The 19,078-nt window shown below is 43.4% G+C and overlaps 1 protein-coding gene across 1 annotated transcript in view; it reads right to left on the reverse strand.

Annotated features, from left to right (window-relative positions):
- Positions 1–1,320: 1,320 nt before the first annotated feature.
- Positions 1,321–19,078, reverse strand: part of CCDC63 (coiled-coil domain containing 63) — a 33,952-nt gene continuing 16,194 nt past the window's right edge. Inside the window, exons 8-11 of the mRNA XM_057491744.1 lie at positions 14,895–14,969; positions 12,377–12,566; positions 3,831–4,025; positions 1,321–1,635 (exon numbers count right to left, since the gene is read on the reverse strand). Of these exons, the coding sequence (XP_057347727.1) occupies positions 1,490–1,635; positions 3,831–4,025; positions 12,377–12,566; positions 14,895–14,969 (606 nt within the window). The 3' untranslated portion in view covers positions 1,321–1,489. The remainder of the gene's footprint in view (positions 1,636–3,830; positions 4,026–12,376; positions 12,567–14,894; positions 14,970–19,078) is intronic.

The raw sequence follows: 19,078 nt of genomic DNA on the forward strand, positions 1-19,078 counted from the left end.
TAATTTCAGATAAAGTAGAACTTGTCTGTACTTTCCTGGCAAATTGGGGGAGGGGTACTGATTTCTGACCCTGTCTTAAGTGTGATAACTAACCTTGTCCGAGCATGAGTCAACTCTTGATTTTGAGTGACCAAAGTCATTGCGGAAGCATCCAGGTCTATTTTGGCTGCAAGAATCCCAACTTGGCAAACAAATGGGTTCACACAGCTAAGAAATCTGAGGGCTTCAGGCATAGCTGCAACCAGGAGCTCAAACAGTACCATCGAACCTGAGGATTCTCCACTGCTTTCTTTCATGTTGTGCTACTCTCAGTGGTGGCAAAATAGCTCCTGTCTCTCCCGTCAGCAATCCTAGTAGAGAGAGGGTACCTCTGTTTCTCCAACATCTCCACATATCCCAGAACAGGGCCTATGGAGTACTTGAACCAACCCTGAAACAGGAGTAGTGCTCTAACTGGCACATGATTAACCCTCATACTGGGGATGAAATAGGTCCCCCTCCCTAACCATGTGGCCTGAGGGTGGGGGGGCCATTCCCCGAAGGAAAATCCAGATGCCTTTCAGGAGGAAGGGAGAGTGGACAGAGTGGACATCGGGCACTCAAGAGAGTCCCAGGAACCCCGGAACCCAGCAAAAGCAAATGATGTGATGGGAGCGAACAGCTGAAACTGGGGGTGAGAGTGGCCGCTGGAGCCACCAAAAGGGAATGAGGTGGTCCAGGCAGTTCGGGAGGAGCCGGAACTGGAGTGAGTCCCCAAGGCTCAGGAGGAACTCAGGACCAGCTCCATCAGTATGACTAATGCATGTGCCGGCTGCTGTGAGAGGAGGCCCCGTTCGAAGCCAACAGCACGCTGCACAGGCAGGGACCAAAGAGACTCCCAGCCCGTGATGACCCACCATGATCCACATGCTGCCAAGACCCATGTCTCCATGCCCAGAACCCACCACCTGAGGCTCCTGCACAGACACGCCAGCACCAGGAGGCGCAGGAGAGGTCCCAGCTCCGGTCACTCACATGCAGTGTGGTTCAGGGCAAGACACCCTGGACACAGCTCTGGAGGGACATGCTCATCCACAAGACACACACAGATGTAAAGACATATGTAGGCACGCACAGAGATGCAGACCAGAGGCTCAGCTGCTCCAGGTTCTGCCTGTGAGCACTTGTTGCATCCCGTGTGGATCTGGGCACCAAGTTCAATACTTTGGCTCCCACCCAGCCCCTGTCCCCACTCATCCCTGCTCCACCTGGTGGGCCATGGTGAGGGGGACCTGTGCTGGCCACCACCTCAGGGGTTCTGGAGAGCCACAGTGACCTCACACAACTCTGTCCCCCAGCCGGCTTTGCAACTCAACCCTTCCTGCTCCTCTACCCTGTCCCACATGGTTCCCAGCACCCTAGTCTCTTAGTAATGAATGTGAGGCACTGGAGTTACAGAACAAAACATTTATTCTCTCTGGGTTATGGTACAAACGGAGTCCCATCCACCTCAGACCGTTAACTTCTTCTTGGCCCTCATATCACTCCGCTTCTCAGGTATGCTGCCTGAGTGCACCTCTCTGCTTTGAGACTCTCTTGCAGTGTGGTTGCTGAGCACCAGCTGCTGAAGGCTGCTGTGGTCCAGGGGCTGGTCCACTGCACCAAAGACAGGACTCATGTGAGGAACTGGGAAATCAAACCCTGCAAGGGGTGGGTGGCTTCCTTCCCAGAGACAGTGCCTCTTTGCCCCATTCATGGGTGCCCAGGGAAAGGATGTCCAAGCCTGGTTTGGGGTCCCTCCATATTGCTGGGGGTTGGAGTGGGAACATTCTGGAGGTTCAGGGAGAGGGATGATAGGCAAAGATACGTTGCATAGGGACACTAGACAATAACTGTTTTTTTTCCCTAGATGAGGCTGTGAAGATGAGTTTGGTTTAATATCAAGAAGACATGCTCATCCTCTGTAGTTGTGCAGGATGTGGACTGCACAAAGACACCTGGTAGAGAGAGGCGATTTCATGGGCTGAAATCCAGCCTTCACTTGATTGCCAAGCCATATTACCCAGAAGGGGCATTTTCCCCAACTAATCTGCCTATTATCTGAATTCAGTAAATACTGGGTTTTGATAAATTTTTAAAAATTTCAAGATGCCTCTTCTCATTCACACATACGAGTCATAAAGGCTGGTGGGCTAAGAGAACCCACTGTTTATCAACGTTCCCTTGAACATAAGTGAAGGCATCGTCAGTAAGTTCCTAACCTTGTGAGGACAGCATTACCAGCACCTCTGCCCTGTCACCCTCCTCTTAGGTGGTTGACACCAGACCAGCTTTCACTACTGCTAAGTTTCAGTTGCCTCAACTAAATCAAACAGAAGGCACGTGTGTCCTCGTGTTGGCAGTCCTCTCCCAGCATCCTTGGCACTCCTGCACACTTAAATGCTGCTCAGAGAAGTGGGGCAGCTTTTTAAAACTCTGGGTTTTTTTTTTATTACTAAAGTCACACAAGATTATTGTAAAATAAAATTTTTTAAATACAGAATCGTTTATAAATGCAGAGAAGGTTCTCTGCAAACTATCACTCAGAAATAGCCACTGTAAGTCAGCCTGTACAGACTCTTTGGTTTTACAGGCATCATCAAGGTTCCTTTCTCCTTCCCTCTATCTCAGTTCCTTCCCTCCCTCCCCTCTCTGCCTCTTCCTTCTCTCTCTCTCTTTCTCCATATATATATCAGGGTTGTGGAGTGCTGTCCTGTACTCTGTAGGACTTTTAGCAGCATCCCTGGCCATTAGATACCAGAAGCATCCCCCATGTCCAAGTTATGACAGCCAAAAATATCTCCAAACATTGCCAAAAATCTCCACAGGGTGAATTACCCCTGGTTGAGAACAACTGAATTTATATATAATTACATATATCATTTTATACATGAATTTATATATAATTAAAGATACAAATGTATACATAATTATACATACATATACAATTATACAGTTTATATATATAATGATAATTTGTGTGTTTGAGTTCATATTGACCCACTGCATTCTTTTTAGTGTCTGTGTAGTATTCCACTGCATGGATAGGTGAACTAGAATTTATTCAACCGATCTCTTATGAGTGGTATTTCATTCATTTCCAGTTTATGGCTTAGTGAACATCCTCCTACTTCCATCTTTGACCCCTGAATAAGTTTTTCTTGAATGTCCAGTTCCCACAGGGGAGATTACAGGCTTCATGGGTGAATCCATTTCCCAGACTTCCCATACGTGTTGCCTAACTGCCCCCCAAAAAGCAGGTGGCTCTGATTTTCTCCCCACCTTCAGAGAGAAGGGCTGGTTCTCCACCATGGGAGGGAAGCTTCTAACCCTGAACTTAGGGAAGATCAACAGGCCGGTGTCAAAAGGGCCACAGTTAAAAATTGGCATCTGGCTTCTGGCACAAAACAGGTTGCAGCCGCTGCAACCACGGGATTGGGGCACTGGATGGGGTGGGGCCAAATGAGGCCACGGCTGGAATAAGACTCAAGGGCATAGTGTGAGGCTGAGCAATGGGATCAGGGAAACTTATGTGCCCATATCTTAACACTTTGTAAACTTTGGACATTTTAAGGTTCATTTTAAATGTAGTTTTGATTTTTTAAACTATCCAGGATAACTGAAATTCAGGATCTGTGGCTGGGTCATTGCCCTGTAGGGAGAACCATCCCCAAGTGAACCAAGTCAAGATGGCACCCAGTGGAACCAATGGACCCATGAGGCTCATAAAGGGGGAAACTGAGGCTCAACACTGAAGACCCTCTGCAGCACAGGTTTCCTAGCAACCAGTGCAGATCAGAGAGACAACTCACCCTCATCCAACCCGTCAGCAAAGAGATCAGACCGGAGCACCGGGGGGATGACCTTGACAGGATCCACAGGCTTGAGTAGGGTAGAGCCCCCCCAGAACGGGTTGATGAAGGGTAGCAGGGTCTCGGTCTCTGGATCCAGGATCCGCCTGTAGGACTCTAACAGCAGCAGGTCGTTGGTCTTCTTTTCAATGATGGCTGGAAAAAAACAAGCAGAACCAAGATGGCTGCCTAGAGACCTGGTTCTGGGGGAACTTGGGGTGGTGCCCCACCACAGAGGGAGGAAAGGAACAGGAAGTGGGGGTCATGAGTGCCTCTAAGGACGAGGGCTTCCTCTTGGGTTCCACCATGCACTCTGGAGGCAGCAGCATCACCCCCCAGAGGGCAAAGTTCAGTTCTTGAGAAGCAAAAAATCTTACCCTATAAGGTACAAAGCACAGATATATACAACACTCAACAGCTGCACAGTATATCTATGATGTTAACATTTCACTTGGAGGGGCAATTAGGAAAACAGCATCTATAATGTCTCCTTAGCAGGTGATAATGAAAAGAAGGTTGAGAAACACTAGGTTACACTAAAAATTGGGAGTGTGTGCAGCCTGGCCTTAAACTACTGATTTTTCTCTGCTCTTCTGTCTCGGGCGTCCGGGTGGTTTCCCATGCCAATCCTTGTGCCTAGGATGCCTTTCCCTGCACCCCTCCCTGTATAACCCCTACTGGTGTTTTAAGACTCAGGTCAGGCCTCACCAGCTGCAGGAATGTTTCCCTGACCCGCGAAGCCTGGGAGAGCTGCCCTTCCTGCTGTTTCACAGCCCTGTGCAGTCACCGGTCATTTGCTCATTCACTCATTCCACAAATGGCTGTTGGATGCCTGGCACTGTGCTAGATGCTATGGATGCATGGAGGCAAAACAGGCGGACAACAAAGATGCAGCCCCTGCCGTGATGAAGCTCACAAGTTTCAGTGTGTAGAGAGACGGACAGACAAGTTCTGTGAGAGGACAAATACACATATCCCTCCCTACATAGGTGCTTATTATCTGAATTCAGTAAATACTGGGTTTGGATAAATTAAAAAAAAAAAACACCTCATACCACTCATACTGTTGTTATTCCCTCTGAAAATCAGGGATCAAAATATTTGCATTTACTCCTAGGAATTTACCCTAAGAATGCAGCAATCAAGTATGAGAAAGATCAGTGCACCCCTATGTTTATCACAGCACTATTTACAATAGCCAAGAATTGGAAGCAACCTAAATGTCCATCGATAGATGAATGGATAAAGAAGATGTGGTACATATACACAATGGAATACTACTCAGCCATAAGAAAAGGGCAAATCCAACCATTTGCAGCAACATGGATGGAGCTGGAGGGTATTATGCTCAGTGAAACAAGCCAAGCGGAGAAAGAGAAATACCAAATGATTTCACTTATCTGTGGAATATTAGAACAAAGGAAAAACTGAAGGAACAAAACAGCAGCAGAATCACAGAACTCAAGAATGGACTAACAGGTACCAAAGGGAAAGGGACTGGGGAGGATGGGTGGGTAGGGAGGAATAAGGTGGGGGAGAAGTAGGGGGGTATTAAGATTAGCATGCATGGGGGGGTAGGAGAAAAGGGAGGGCTGTACAACACAGAGAAGGCAAGTAGTGATTCTACAACATTTTGCTATGCTGATGGACAGTGACTGTAAAGGGGTTTATAGGGGGGACCTGGTATAGGGGAGAGCCTAGTAAACATAATATTCATCATGTAAGTGTAGATTAGTGATACCAAAAAAAAAAAAAATGGCAGTTCCTGTGTGGTAACCTCCAACGAGTTCTACACAAGGGTATAAAGGGCATATAAAAGTGTGGGCAAAGGGTCTGTTTGTGTTTATACAGAGGATCAAAGCCTAATTGGGCTACCCCGAAAATGAACTAAGATACGATATGAAAGAGAACTTCCAACATCAGCACTCTCTGGAAGACGCATGCCAGAAGATGATCATCAAAAAACCCCAACAAAGATCCACGCACTGCTACAGCTGTAGATGCACTCATCCCACCAGCTCCTGGACTTGCCATGGGAATGAAGGAGATGTCTAAGCTGGCCTGTGCATACAGTAAAACAACAAATTTGACTGGATCTATACTGTTGGAACTCAACCAAGAATTAGGAGAAGTGCAAATTGTAGCACTCCAAAATCTTACAACCACAGACTATTTACTGTTAAAAGAACATATGGGATGTGAACAGTCCCCAGGAATGGGTTTTTCTAATTTATCTGAATTCTCTCAGACTGTTCAAGTTCAGTTGGACAATATCCACCATATCATAGATAAGTTTTCACAAATGCCTAAGGTGCCTAACTGGTTTTCTTGGTTTCACTGGAGATGGCTGGTAATTACAGATATGCTTTGGTTATGTAACTATATTCCTATTATGGTAATGTGTGCTCACAATTTAATTAGTACTTTAAAACCTATCCATGCTGAAGTTACTCTACAAGAATATATGTCAAAGAAATAATCAATCTTCCCAGGTTTTCTTCTGCCTGCTACTTCTATAGCTTTTCTTCTTCCTACCTAATTACAACCTTTAAATAGAACTCGTGCCACATGTCGAATTTACCGAGTATCATAATTCTTCCAAGTGGTAAAGACACCTCAAGACAAATGCTGGGCATAGAAGCCACAGGGCATAAATATGCAAAGAAGTAAAAAGCTAACCTTTTCAAACAATAAGGCTTCTCTCTCACTTACCAACTTAACATTTCCCTGTATGGCCCCGGAAGATGACTGGTTAGCCAGAGACGGGTAAGATTCCTCAAGGGAGGAACAACCTAAGACAGGCACAGTCGCAGGGGGGCCATCAGGTGAGAAATTGGGGATCAACAGAGGTGAGGCTTAGAACCTCACCCCCCCTGTTCTGAGAGAAATCTTCTGCATACGTGGATGTTTTATTGCCCTGGTCTAGCTTGGATTAACACATAGTCTACAGGCACACACCTGATCATCTACATTTGCTCTCTTACAACACTAAACTCTGTTTTCTACCTTTATCTCGTATCTACCTACCACTTCAGCATTTTATTAAAAATAATAATAAAGAGAGAAATGTGGTATCCACATATAAATCAAGTTTAAAAATCAAATGAATATTCATATTTGAACTGACTGTTTATAGTTCATAATGCATGAACAAAACTGAAAGCTTCTGTGATGACTGCCCTTGCACTGTTCACCATGTAACTTATTCACTATGTAAGAATTTGTTCTCCATGTAAGAACTTGTTCGTTATGCAACAGAAGATTGGAGACTGACGAAAATTAGGCTTGGGGTGGATTAATGATTGTGCATTGAGTATTGACCCCCCTATACAGAATTTTATTGTTGTTAACAACTATTTGATCAATAAATATGAGAGATGCCCTCACAAAAAAAAAAATATATATATATATATATATATATATATATATATATATATAAACACACTTCCAATTGTAAAATAAATAAGTAACCAGGATGTAATGTATAGCATAAGGAATATAGTCAAAATATTATAACAACTTGGTATGGTGATAGCTGGTACCTAGAATTATCATGTATATAAATGTTGAATCACTGTGTTGTACACCTGAAACTAATGAAATGTAATACTGTGTGTCAACTACCCTTCAAAAAACAAAATTAAAAAAAAAAAAAAAGAACATAAGGGATGTGAACATTCCCCAGGAATGGGTTGTTTTAATTTGTCTGATTTCTCTCAGACTGTTCAAGTTCAGTTGGACAATATCCACCATATCATAGATAAGTTTTCACAAATGCCTAAGGTGCCTAACTGGTTTTCTTGGTTTCACTGGAGATGGCTGGTAATTACAGATATGCTTTGGTTATGTAACTATACTCCTATTATGTTAATGTGTGTGTGCAATTTAAGTAGTAGCTTAAAACCTATACATGCTGAAGTTACTCTACAAGAAGATATGTCAAAGAAATAATCAATCTTCCCAGGTTTTCTTCTGCCTGCTACTTCTATAGCTTTTCTTCTTCCTACCTAATTACAACCCTTAAATAGAATTCGTGCCTCATATCAAATTTACCGAGTATCATAATTCTTCCAAGTGGTAAAGATACCTCAAGACAAATGCTGGGCATAGAAGCCACAGGGCATAAATATGCAAAGAAATAAAAAGCTAACCATTTCAAACAATAAGGCTTCTCTCTCACTTACCAACTTTACATTTCCCTGTATGGCCCCGGAAGATGACTGGTTAGCCAGAGACGGGTAAGATTCCTCAAGGGAGGAACAACCTAAGACAGGCACAGTCGCAGGGGGGCCATCAGGTGAGAAATTGGGGATCAACAGAGGTGAGGCTTAGAACCTCACCCCCCTTTTCTGAGAGAAATCTTCTGCATACGTGGATGTTTTATTGCCCTTGTCTAGCTTGGATTAACACATAGTCTACAGGCACACACCTGATCATCTACATTTGCTCTCTTACAACACTAAACTATGTTTTCTACCTTTATCTTGTATCTACCTACCATCTCAGCATTTTATTAAAAATAATAATAATAAAGAGAGAAATGTGGTATCCACATATAAATCAAGTATAAAAACCAAATGAGTATTCATATTTGAACTGACTGTTTATAGTTCATAATGCATGAACAAAACCGAAAGCTTCTGTGATGACTGCCCTTGTACTGTCCACTATGTAACTTATTCACTATATAAGAATTTGTTCTCCATGTAAGAACTTGTTTGTTATGCCTCAGAAGATTGGAGACTGATGAAAATTAGGCTTGGGGTGGATTAATGATTGTGCATTGAGCATTGGCTCCCCTATACAGAATTTTATTGTCGTTAACAACCATTTGATCAATAAATATGAGAGATGCCCTCACAAAAAAAAAAAAAAAAAGGACAGACTTCCAATGGTAAAATAAATAAGTAACCGGGATGTAATGTATAGCATAAGGAATATAGTCAAGATATTGTAACAGCTTGGTAGGGTGATAGCTGGAACCTAGAATTATGTATATAAATGTTTTATCACTGTGTTGTACACTTGAAACTAATGTAATGTAATACTGTGCGTCAACTACCCTTCAATAAAAAATAATTATCTAAAAATAATAATAATAATAATAAATCAAAACAGTTCTGGGAAAAGATTCCTTAACTTTAAAGGAAAAAAAAAAAAAGAGCAGAAATAAATAAAATCAAGAAGAATAAAACAATAGAAAGAATCAATGAAAGCAGGAGCTGGTTCTTCGAGAAAATTAACAAAATAGATAAACCCCTAGCCAAACTTATCAAGAAAAAAAGAGAGTCTACGCACATTAACAGAATCAGAAATGAGAAAAGAAAAATCACTATGGACACCACAGAAATACAAAGAATTATGAGAGAATACTATGAAAAATTATATGCTAACAAACTGGATAACCTAGAAGAAATGGACAATTTTCTAGAAAAATACAACCTTCCAAGGCTGACCAAGGAAGAAACAGAAAACCTGAACAGATCAATTACCAGCAACAAAATTGAACTGGTAATCAAGAAACTACCTAAGAACAAAACCCTTGGACCAGATGGGTTCACCACTGAATTTTATCAAACATTTAGTGAAGACCTAATATCCATCCTCCTTAAAGTTTTCCAAAGAGTAGAAGAAGAGGGAATACTTCCAAACTCATTCTATGAGGCCAGCATCACTCTAATACCAAAACCAGGCAAAGACACCACAAAAAAAAGAATATTACAGACCAATATCCCTCCTGAACATAGATGCAAAAATACTCAACAAAATATTAGCAAACTGAATTCAAAAATACATCAAAAAGATCATCCATCATGATCAAGTAGGACTTATTCCAGGGATGCAAGGATGGTACAACATTCGAAAATCCATCAACATCATCCACCATATCAACAAAAAGAAGGACAAAAACCACATGATCATCTCCATAGATGCTGAAAAGACATTTGACAAAATTCAACACCCACTTGTGATAAAAACTCTCAACAAAATGGGTATAGAGGGCAAGTACCTCAACATAATAAAAGCCATATATGACAAACGCATGGCCAACATTATACTTAGCAGTGAGAAGCTGAAAGATTTTCCTTTAAGACAGGGAACAAGGATGCCACTCTTCCCATTTATATTCAGCATAGTACTGGAGGGCCTAGCCACAGCAATCAGACAACACAAAGAAATACAAGGCATCCAGATTGGCAAGGAAGAAGTTAAACTGTCCCTGTTTGCAGATGACATGATATTGTACATAAAAAACCTTAAGACTCCACTTCAAAACTACTAGATTTAATATCTTAATTCAGCAAAGTTGTAGGATACAAAATTAATATGCAGAAATCTGTGGCTTTCCTATACACTAACAATGAACTAGCATAGAGAGAAATCAGGAAAACAATTCCATTCACAGTTGCATCAAAAAGAATAAAATACCTAGGAATAAACCTAACCAAGGAAGTCAAAGACCTATACTCTGAAAACTACAAGACACTCATGAGAGAAATTAAAGAAGATACCAGAAAATGGAAACACATTCTGTGCGCATGACAGGAAGGATTAACATTGTCAAAATGGCCATCCTGCCTAAAGCAATCTACAGATTCAATGCAATTCCTATCAAAATACCAACAGCATTGTTCAATGAACTAAAGAAAATCATTCTAAAATTCATATGGAACCACAAAAGACCCAGAATAGCCAAAGCAATCCTGAGTAGGAAGAATAAAGCTGGGGGGATTATGCTCCCCACCTTCAAGCTTACTACAAAGCCACAGTAATCAAGACATTTGTTACTGGCACCAGAACAGACCCATAGACCAATGGAACAGACTAGAGAGCCCTGATATAAACCCAACCATATATGGTCAATTACTATATGATAAAGGAGCCATGGACATACAATGGGGAAATGATAGCCTCTTCAACAGCTGGTGTTGGCAAAACTGGATAGCTACATGAAAGAGAATGAAACTGGATTATTGTTTAACCCCATACACAAAAGTAAACTCAAAATGGATCCAAGTCCTGAATGTAAGTCACGAAACCATAAGACTCTTAGAAGACAACATAGGCAAACATCTGAATATAAGCATGAGCAACTTCTTCCTGAATGCATCCCCTCGAGCAAGGGAAACAAAAGCAAAAATGAACTCACAGGACTACATCAAACTAAAAAGTTTCTGTACAGCAAAGGACACCATCAACAGAACAAAAAGGCATCCTACAGTATGGGACAATATATTTGTAAGTGACATATCCAACAAGGGGTTAACATCCAAAATATATAAAGAACTTACATGCCTCAACACCCAAAAAGGAAATAACCTGATTAACAAATGGGCAGAGGATATGAAGAGACAGTTCTCCAAAGAAGAAATTCACATGGCCAACAGACACATGAAAAGATGCTCCATATCACTAATCATCAGGGAAATGCAAATTAAAACCACAATGAGATATCACCTCACACCAGTAAGGATGGCCAACATCAAAAAGACTATGAACAACAAATGCTGGCAAGGATGCAGAGAAAGGGGAACCCTCCTTCACTGCTGGTGGGAATGTAAGCTAGTTCAACCATTGCGGAAAGCAATATGGAGGTTCCTCAAAAAACTAAAAATAGAAATACCATTTGACCCAGGAATCCCACTCCTTGGAATCTACCCAAAGAATACAACTTCTCAGATTCAAAAGGACATATGCACCCCTATGTTTATCGCAGCACTTTTTACAACAGCCAAGATACGGAAGCAACCTAAGTGTCCATCAGTAGATGAATGGACAAAGAAGATGTGGTACATATACACAATGGAATACTATTCAGCCATTAGAAAGAAACAAATCCTACCATTTGCAACAACATGGATGGAGCTGGAGGATATTATGCTCAGTGAAATAAGCCAGGTGGAGAAAGACAAGTGCCAAATGATTTCCCTCATTTGTGGAGTAAAACAACAAAGCAAAACTGAAGGAACAAAATAGCAACAGACGCAGACTCCAAGAAGGAACTAGTGGTTACCAAAGGGGAGGAGTGGGGAAGGGCGGGTGGGGAGGGAGGGAGAAGGGTACTGAGGGGTATTATGTTTAGTACACATGGTGTTGGGGACCACGGGGAGAACAGTGTAGCACAGAGAAGGGACATAGTGAATCTGTGGCTTCTTACTACACTGAAGGACAGTGACTGCATTGGGGTATGGGTGGGGAGTTGATAGTATGGGTAAATGTAGTAACTACATTGTTTTTTCATTTGAAACCTTCATAAGAATGTATACCAATAACACTTTAATTTAAAAAAAATTTTTTTAAGTAAAACACAGACAAGTCCAGATAGTTTCCTAAAGTCACACAGTTAGTTAGAGTAGAACAAGGAATTGAATCCAGGCAGGCTGGCATTCATGTCTACATGCTTCACCACCAAACTCACTACCACCAAAATAATAAGTCCTCCTACCTGGTCACAGAAAGCTCTGGAAACAGCTCCTAAGAGTCCAGCATGCCCCAACTTGACTCACCAAGGTACTGCAGAAGGTTGGTTTTGGTGATTTTCCCTGTCTCCCCTAATTGCACCAGGATCTTGGTGGCATCACAATTTATCTTCTTAAGCAGATTCTCCACTGAATTCTTGAGATACTCCAGAGTCTTGATCTCCCTGTAGCTTTTCTCATACATATCTGCCTCCTCCGTGGTCTTCTTTAGTTTCTCCTGGTGGCAAACCCCGATTCCCACCCCAGGTCAGCCAGGCTGCCACCCTGAGTTCAGCCTACCCATGAGGACTTCCAGTGGAGATGAGAGTTTCGGACCTACTTGATAAACAACACCGATAATGATAGTTACATGTATAGTCTTGGCCCTGCAGTGTGCCAAGCATGTATATGCATGATTTTATTCAACCTTCACAGCCCCATGAAGTGATAACCACTGTTATTCCCATTTTCACGTGAATATATGGAGGCTCAGAGAGGTTAAATCTCTTTCTCAAAGTCCCACCGCTAGGAAGGGACTTCTCTGAAAATCATACCCAAGCCCCTCCCACTAAGGGACTCGTCCCACCCCTTCTCCCAGAGAGCCAGGGGATGATGATGGAGGGTGTATGGAAAGGATAGAGCAGATAGAAGTGATCTTTAGCAGGGGGTAAGAAAAACAGGCTCTTGTGAGCCCATTGCTATTAAAACAAATTCCCCTTATTAGAGTATTTACATTTACAAAGAGGCCTCCTGAAGTCATGCTAAAGCCAAAAGCACAAATCGCTGACGGAAAGACTTCAGGCAGAGGTCAGGGAGATACGTGGTAGGCTTTCAAAACCCTGAGATGGAGAGTGGCACCAGTCCCAACAGAAAGGAGGCATCTGGACACTGGATGGCCCTGAGCCAAGGACATGGGTCCCCAGGCGTGTGGTCAGCCTGGGGAGGGGACTCCTTGGACTTGGGCCCTCTGTCCTGCAGTGTGCCAAGCATTTACACTGAGGATTTTATTCAACTCGCACAGCCTGAAGTCTAAATGCCCATACCTGGGCTCCTGGGAGAGGCCTCTCTGCCGGAGCAGCTCAATGCGGGCAGCATGTGCTTTGCTGCCCCCAAGTGGGCCACCAGAGAACAGCGCTGCCATCCCTGTCTCCCAGCAGCATGCCAAGAACAAAAATAAACCACAGAGAAGGGAAGGGAAATGACAGGAGTGCAGTTCCTAAGGCAGGGACTAGCGGATTAGAACAGGGCTTTAGAGTCAAATACTCTGGGTTCATATCTTTGTCAGACGTTTGCTATTCATTCTTCCCTTATACCTTAATAACAAAACATGATTGTATTTGGGCAGCAGTGTACCCAGCTAAAAGCTGTATTTCCAACCCTCCTTTGCAATAGGGATGCCAGTGAGATGTAAACTCAGAAGTCATTGCTGAGACTTCAGGGAAAGATCTTAAGCTGGCTAACTCAGTTACAAGGCCCTTTTTGCCTCCCCTACTTTCTTTCTGCCTGGAATGTATATGTGATAGCAGGATCAACTGCAGTCAGGATACGTTGGGAACGTAAGCTACCTGCTAAATATGGCAAAACAAAATGGAGAAGCTTGGGTCACTGATGACATCATGACTAGCCCTGAAGTGCCTGTCTCCAGACTTATTTCTTAACAAAGTAAATAAACTATCTTGCTTAAGCCACTGTTCTTTTGGGTTCTGATTATCAGCAGCTGAATACAATACAAGGTCATACAGTGTCCCAGCTCCATGATGTTGGTCAAGTGACTTAACCCCTCTGAACCTCAGTTTCCTCATCTGGAAAATGGAGAGATCGTAGCACCTACCTCACAGGGCTGTTTTGGAGATTAAATGAGATAGTGCAAGAAAAACACTTAGCCCAGAGCTTGGTATGTAGTAACTGCTCAATAAATGTTTGTAATAACTATTATTGATTGAAAACAGGCCACCTTCAGGACAAAAGAGAGAAGAAAAGACTGAAGTGGAGATCTGTCTGGGATTTGCCAGTCTGGGATGAACATACAGGTGTAAGGGTCTGGCCTTGGCTCCCTTAAGTGCGAAGTCTTTAAAATGGGCCCTAGGGACAAAATTCTGCAGCAATATCTGTAGCAGAGGCTGCCTGTAACAAAGGATCAGGACATATCAAGACACGATCCAGGCCAGTAGAGAGTCGTAGACAGCTCGAGGCTGTCCTCTGTGTTATTATTTATAAGGGCCTGAAGTTAGGGACAATCTAAATGTCTACTGATAGGGGATCAGTTACATCAATGATGGTACATTCATATCATGGGGGGAGAGGGTCTCAAATAAAAACATGGTTAAAATGTAGATTCCTGGTCCATTCTCAGAGAATCTAGGTTTGTAAGTATGGGTTAGAGCCTAGGAAATTTGCATTTTAAAGAAGAATCTTGTGATCCTACTACTGAGCATCCAGGGTTTCCAGAAAACATTAAAAAGAACATAGCAGATGTTGGGGGGGGAGGTAATCCCTCCTCCTGAGAACCAACTGACAGGCTGCCTGACAAAAACTCCCATGACCCCCTTCCTTACCCTGATCTTACCTCCAGCTGTCTCAGGACGGAGTGGCAGTCATCACGGGCCGGTTTCTGCAGGGATCGCAAGAGGATGATTTCATTCTGCTTGGGACAGAACAGACTGTAAGGAAAAGTGGGTGGTCCTCTCACCACCACACCTCAAACAAACCCGTGCCTCGAGGAGTCAGTCAATGAAAATGTAAATGATCTGCTTCAAGAAGCCCCAGAACCCCTGGGCTCCCCATATGCCCCTGGAGGTTCTTTCTGATGTTTGTTAATTGAAAGGACTATGAGGGCATGGGAGGGTGGGCGTGTCATCCTTTCTGGAGAATCATCTAGAACAAAATAGTCAATAGAACTTTCTCTGATGGTGGCAATGTTCTTTCCTCACGATGCAGTCCTTCTGCGATTAGCCACAGGAGGGTATTGAGCATTTGAAATGTGGCTAGTGCCACTGAGGAACTAATTTTTAAATTAAATGAAAATTTTCAATTAGATTTTTAAACTAGTTTTAAATTAAATTAAACTTAAATCACCACATATGGCTAGTAATGGATAGGCAGCTCTGAAGCAGCAGTTCTCAGACTCTCACTTGAATCAGAAGCTCCTGGAGGTTTGTGAAAACAGACTGATGGGCCCCACTCCCAGAGGTTCTGATTCAGTAGGTCTGGGTGGGGCCCAAGAGTGTGCATTTCTCACAAGTGCCCAGGAGATGCTATTGCTGTAGGTCCAGGGACCAGATCTGAGATGTCCTGGGCTAGAGCAGTGTGTCCAAATATAAAAGGCACACACTTTCTGACTGAGTAATTCCATCTGTAGGAATCTATCCCATGGAAATAGTAAGACATACAAGCAAAGGTAGCTGCCCAAGGCTGTCCTCTGTGTTATGATTTATAAGGGCCTGAAGTTAGGGACAACTTAAATGTCTACTGATAGGAGATCAGTTACATCAATGATGGTGCATTTGTATCATGTGGGGAGAGGGTCTCAATTAAAAACATGGTTAAAATGTAGATTCCTGGCCCATTCTCAGAGAATCTAAGTTTGTAAGTATGCGGTAAAGCCTAGGAAATTTGCATTTTAAAGAAGAATCTTGTGATCCTACTACTGAGCATCCAGGGTTTCCAGAAACCATTAAAAAGAACATAGCAGATGTTGGGGGGGAAGTAATCTATGATGAATTTTCAGGAAAAATTCATGAGTTGTCTAGTATGATCCCAGTGCTGTAAGTGGAGATCTAACTGTGTGTCGTGTGTATCTGTGTCTATGCAGGCATGCGTTTGCATGTGTGTGTGTGAACATTTGTGTGTGCAGGCACACGAGGGAGTGCACACTGTTTTTGTAAGCAATGTCACTAAAATATTGATGGGCATTGTCTCCAAGTGGTGATGTTTTACTTTTTCTTCATATTTTTCTGAATTGCATTTTCCCACAGGCATATGTATTCTCATTCTAATCAGAAACAAAAACTATTTAATTAAAAAAAAAGAATTTAAAAGAAGTGAGGCTTCTAATCTCTTAAAAAAAGAAAAAGGAGCTCTACCAGAAAGATTAGTCAGTGCCATGTCCTTGTGATGGGACACTTCTTGATTTGGGTTCCTATTTATGCTTTTTAGTATTTTCCAAATTCTGTAGATAATCTGAACCATGTGTGTTCTTCCTCTGCTCTCCCACAACTTCTATTTCTTTGAGTAATAACCACCAAAAACTCTTCCAGAAACGTGCTCTTCCAACTCCCATGACATCCCTGTTTCTCAGACTTCATCTCCTCCCCCTCTCAGCCCTCTCTCACCACTCCAGGCACCCTTGCCTGCTTGCACTTTCCTGCTTCAGGACCTCTGCATCTGCCAGTTTCATCTGCCTGGAACATCTGTCGCCCAGAGATCTGCATAGCTTATCCCCTCACCTACAGGTCTGCTCAGATCTTAACTTCCCAACTACCCAAGCTCTTACTTGGTTCCAGAACCCCTCTTAACCTGCATTACTTTGTCTGTTTATCCACACCCCTTCTCACTTTCTAATATACTCTATCATGTACATATTTATTAGGCTTGATGTTTGTTGTCTTTTTTCTCCCTGCCAAATAGAAGCCCCATGAGGGTAGGGCTTTTTGCCATAATGTTCACTACTGCACTACCAGAGTCTAGAACAGTGCCTGGCACATAGTAGGTGCTCAATAAATCCTTGGTGTCTGATCAAATAACCAAAAGAATATTTTTCTCAATCAGAATATACAACTTTACATATAATATACAATAACCACTATGTTAAGTTTTAAAAGCATCACACAAAAAAAGAAAATAGATCAAAATATCAACAATGACTGTCTCTAGGCAATCATTGCCTAGATGACTGATCTAATGGGTGATTTAAAAAATTTGATCCTTAGGTAGTTTCCAAGTTTTCTATAATGGGCATATGTCTCTCATAATATTTTTCAAATTTTAGGTCTCCTACTAGAAATGAGTGTTCTCAGGACTTATTCAACAGGCATTTGCAACTCTAGTTAAGTCCCAAAAGGCACAGTTCTGTAACTTCAAAAAAAGGGCTGAGAAGCTACCTTTCTGGAAGAAACATCATTCTACAGGTGGTGAAACTGAAGCCCATCTTCCATCAGACACACTTGTCCTAACCCAGTTGTGGCTAAGAGGGTACCACCTGGTGAAGGGGAAAGATCAAGGTCAGCTCTGTTGAGGAACCACTTCCTGGTCAGGTCAGCGTGGCGTCCTCACATCCCGCAGCTATAGCTCGTCTCCATCACCCCACTGGGACTAGTAAGGCGCTCCCCTCTGTTAAGTAAGAACTCAGGGTCCTGTCCACTCCTGGTGCCAAACGGGCCGTCCCTTCCCTCCTTTCAGAGCTCTTTACTTCTGACCTACCCTGCGATATTGCCAATCGCCACCAGAGCGAAGCGGCGAAGCGCCTAAACCGGAGGCCGGAAACTCAAGGCCCGCAGGGCCCCGCCGCCTCCTCGCGAGCCTCTCAGACCAGCTGTGCCCGCGCCCGAGGGCCGCGTGGAGGGGCTCCCTTAATTGGGCGGCGCCCCCAGCCTTCCGCGGGAACGTGGGCCGGAACTGTCAGGTGTCATTTTCCAAGAGAAAGCAGAAATCCAGATTCTCATGTGGATATCCTGATTTTTAAATGTTGGCAACTGATCATTTTTAACTTGGGGATAGCGAAGACCAAACAGAAGAAGATTGAAGGCTGGATTCAACCAGTTGACGACCTCTGACCCCAGTCCTCTGGGTAGGGCTGAAGTCAGCTGTTAGAATTATGACTATATTTTATTTTATTTTATTTTTACCTGAACCCTAGTTTGAGCAGTGGTGCCACAAGGGGGCAAAAAGATAAGGTCCTAAGGACCCTCTCCAACCACCCGTCCCCCTGCACCTGCTTCATCCAGGACTGCTCCATTTTATCTGTTTTGTATACCAGTGCTTCCTCATAACCCAGGTTTAAACAAAAACATTCTAGAGCTTTTTAATGAAAGTTTGGAAACCTCTGTTCTGATCCAAGTATGTCATACTATAGATGGGGAGACCGAGGCCCAGACAGGGCGGGAGTTTGGCACCTTACACTTAAAACTGGAGACAGTCTGGGTGGCTGAGAAAAGGAGCACCCTCAAGGCGAATGAGAAGGTCAAGGTCAGTTACTGTTTTGGAACCATTTCTTGGTGTCTCCCACTGTGTGCAGACCTATCCTGGGCATGGGAATGCAGAGGGAGTACATGTGTGTGCCTGTCCTCTGGAAGGTCACCTTGCAGAAGTGACACAGAGGGGGCCATTCAAGCTCATCTCCCTCACTCCCACCCCACCACACACACTGAGCTGGACGTTCTCCAATCGCCCCCAACACCACCCATCTCCCTTTCCCACCCTACCCTCTGCCCCAGACTGCAGAGACTGTGGCTATGGGCTCCCTTGCCCTCTGGCTCCACTTAGCCCAGCCAGGGGAGGCACGAGTGGGAAATTAGTGGTGGAAGGAGAGTGAGGTAGGGGGTTACTTGCCCACTTCTTGGCGGGTCATTAGTTTGGCCACATCCCTCCAGGAAAGACACACAGCCAGCCTTCTCCACATACCTCTCTGCTGATTGCAGAAGCAGCTCTCTCCCCTCACCTGTCCTGGAGCCCTCTCTTGCTGGTCCTGAACTCTGCTTTCTTAATTTCCTTAGACCTTTGGAAATAGTCCCTTTTAAAAAACCCACCTCCATT

The sequence above is a fragment of the Manis pentadactyla genome, chromosome 14, assembly GCF_030020395.1.
Source record: "Manis pentadactyla isolate mManPen7 chromosome 14, mManPen7.hap1, whole genome shotgun sequence".
NCBI lineage: Eukaryota > Metazoa > Chordata > Mammalia > Pholidota > Manidae > Manis > Manis pentadactyla.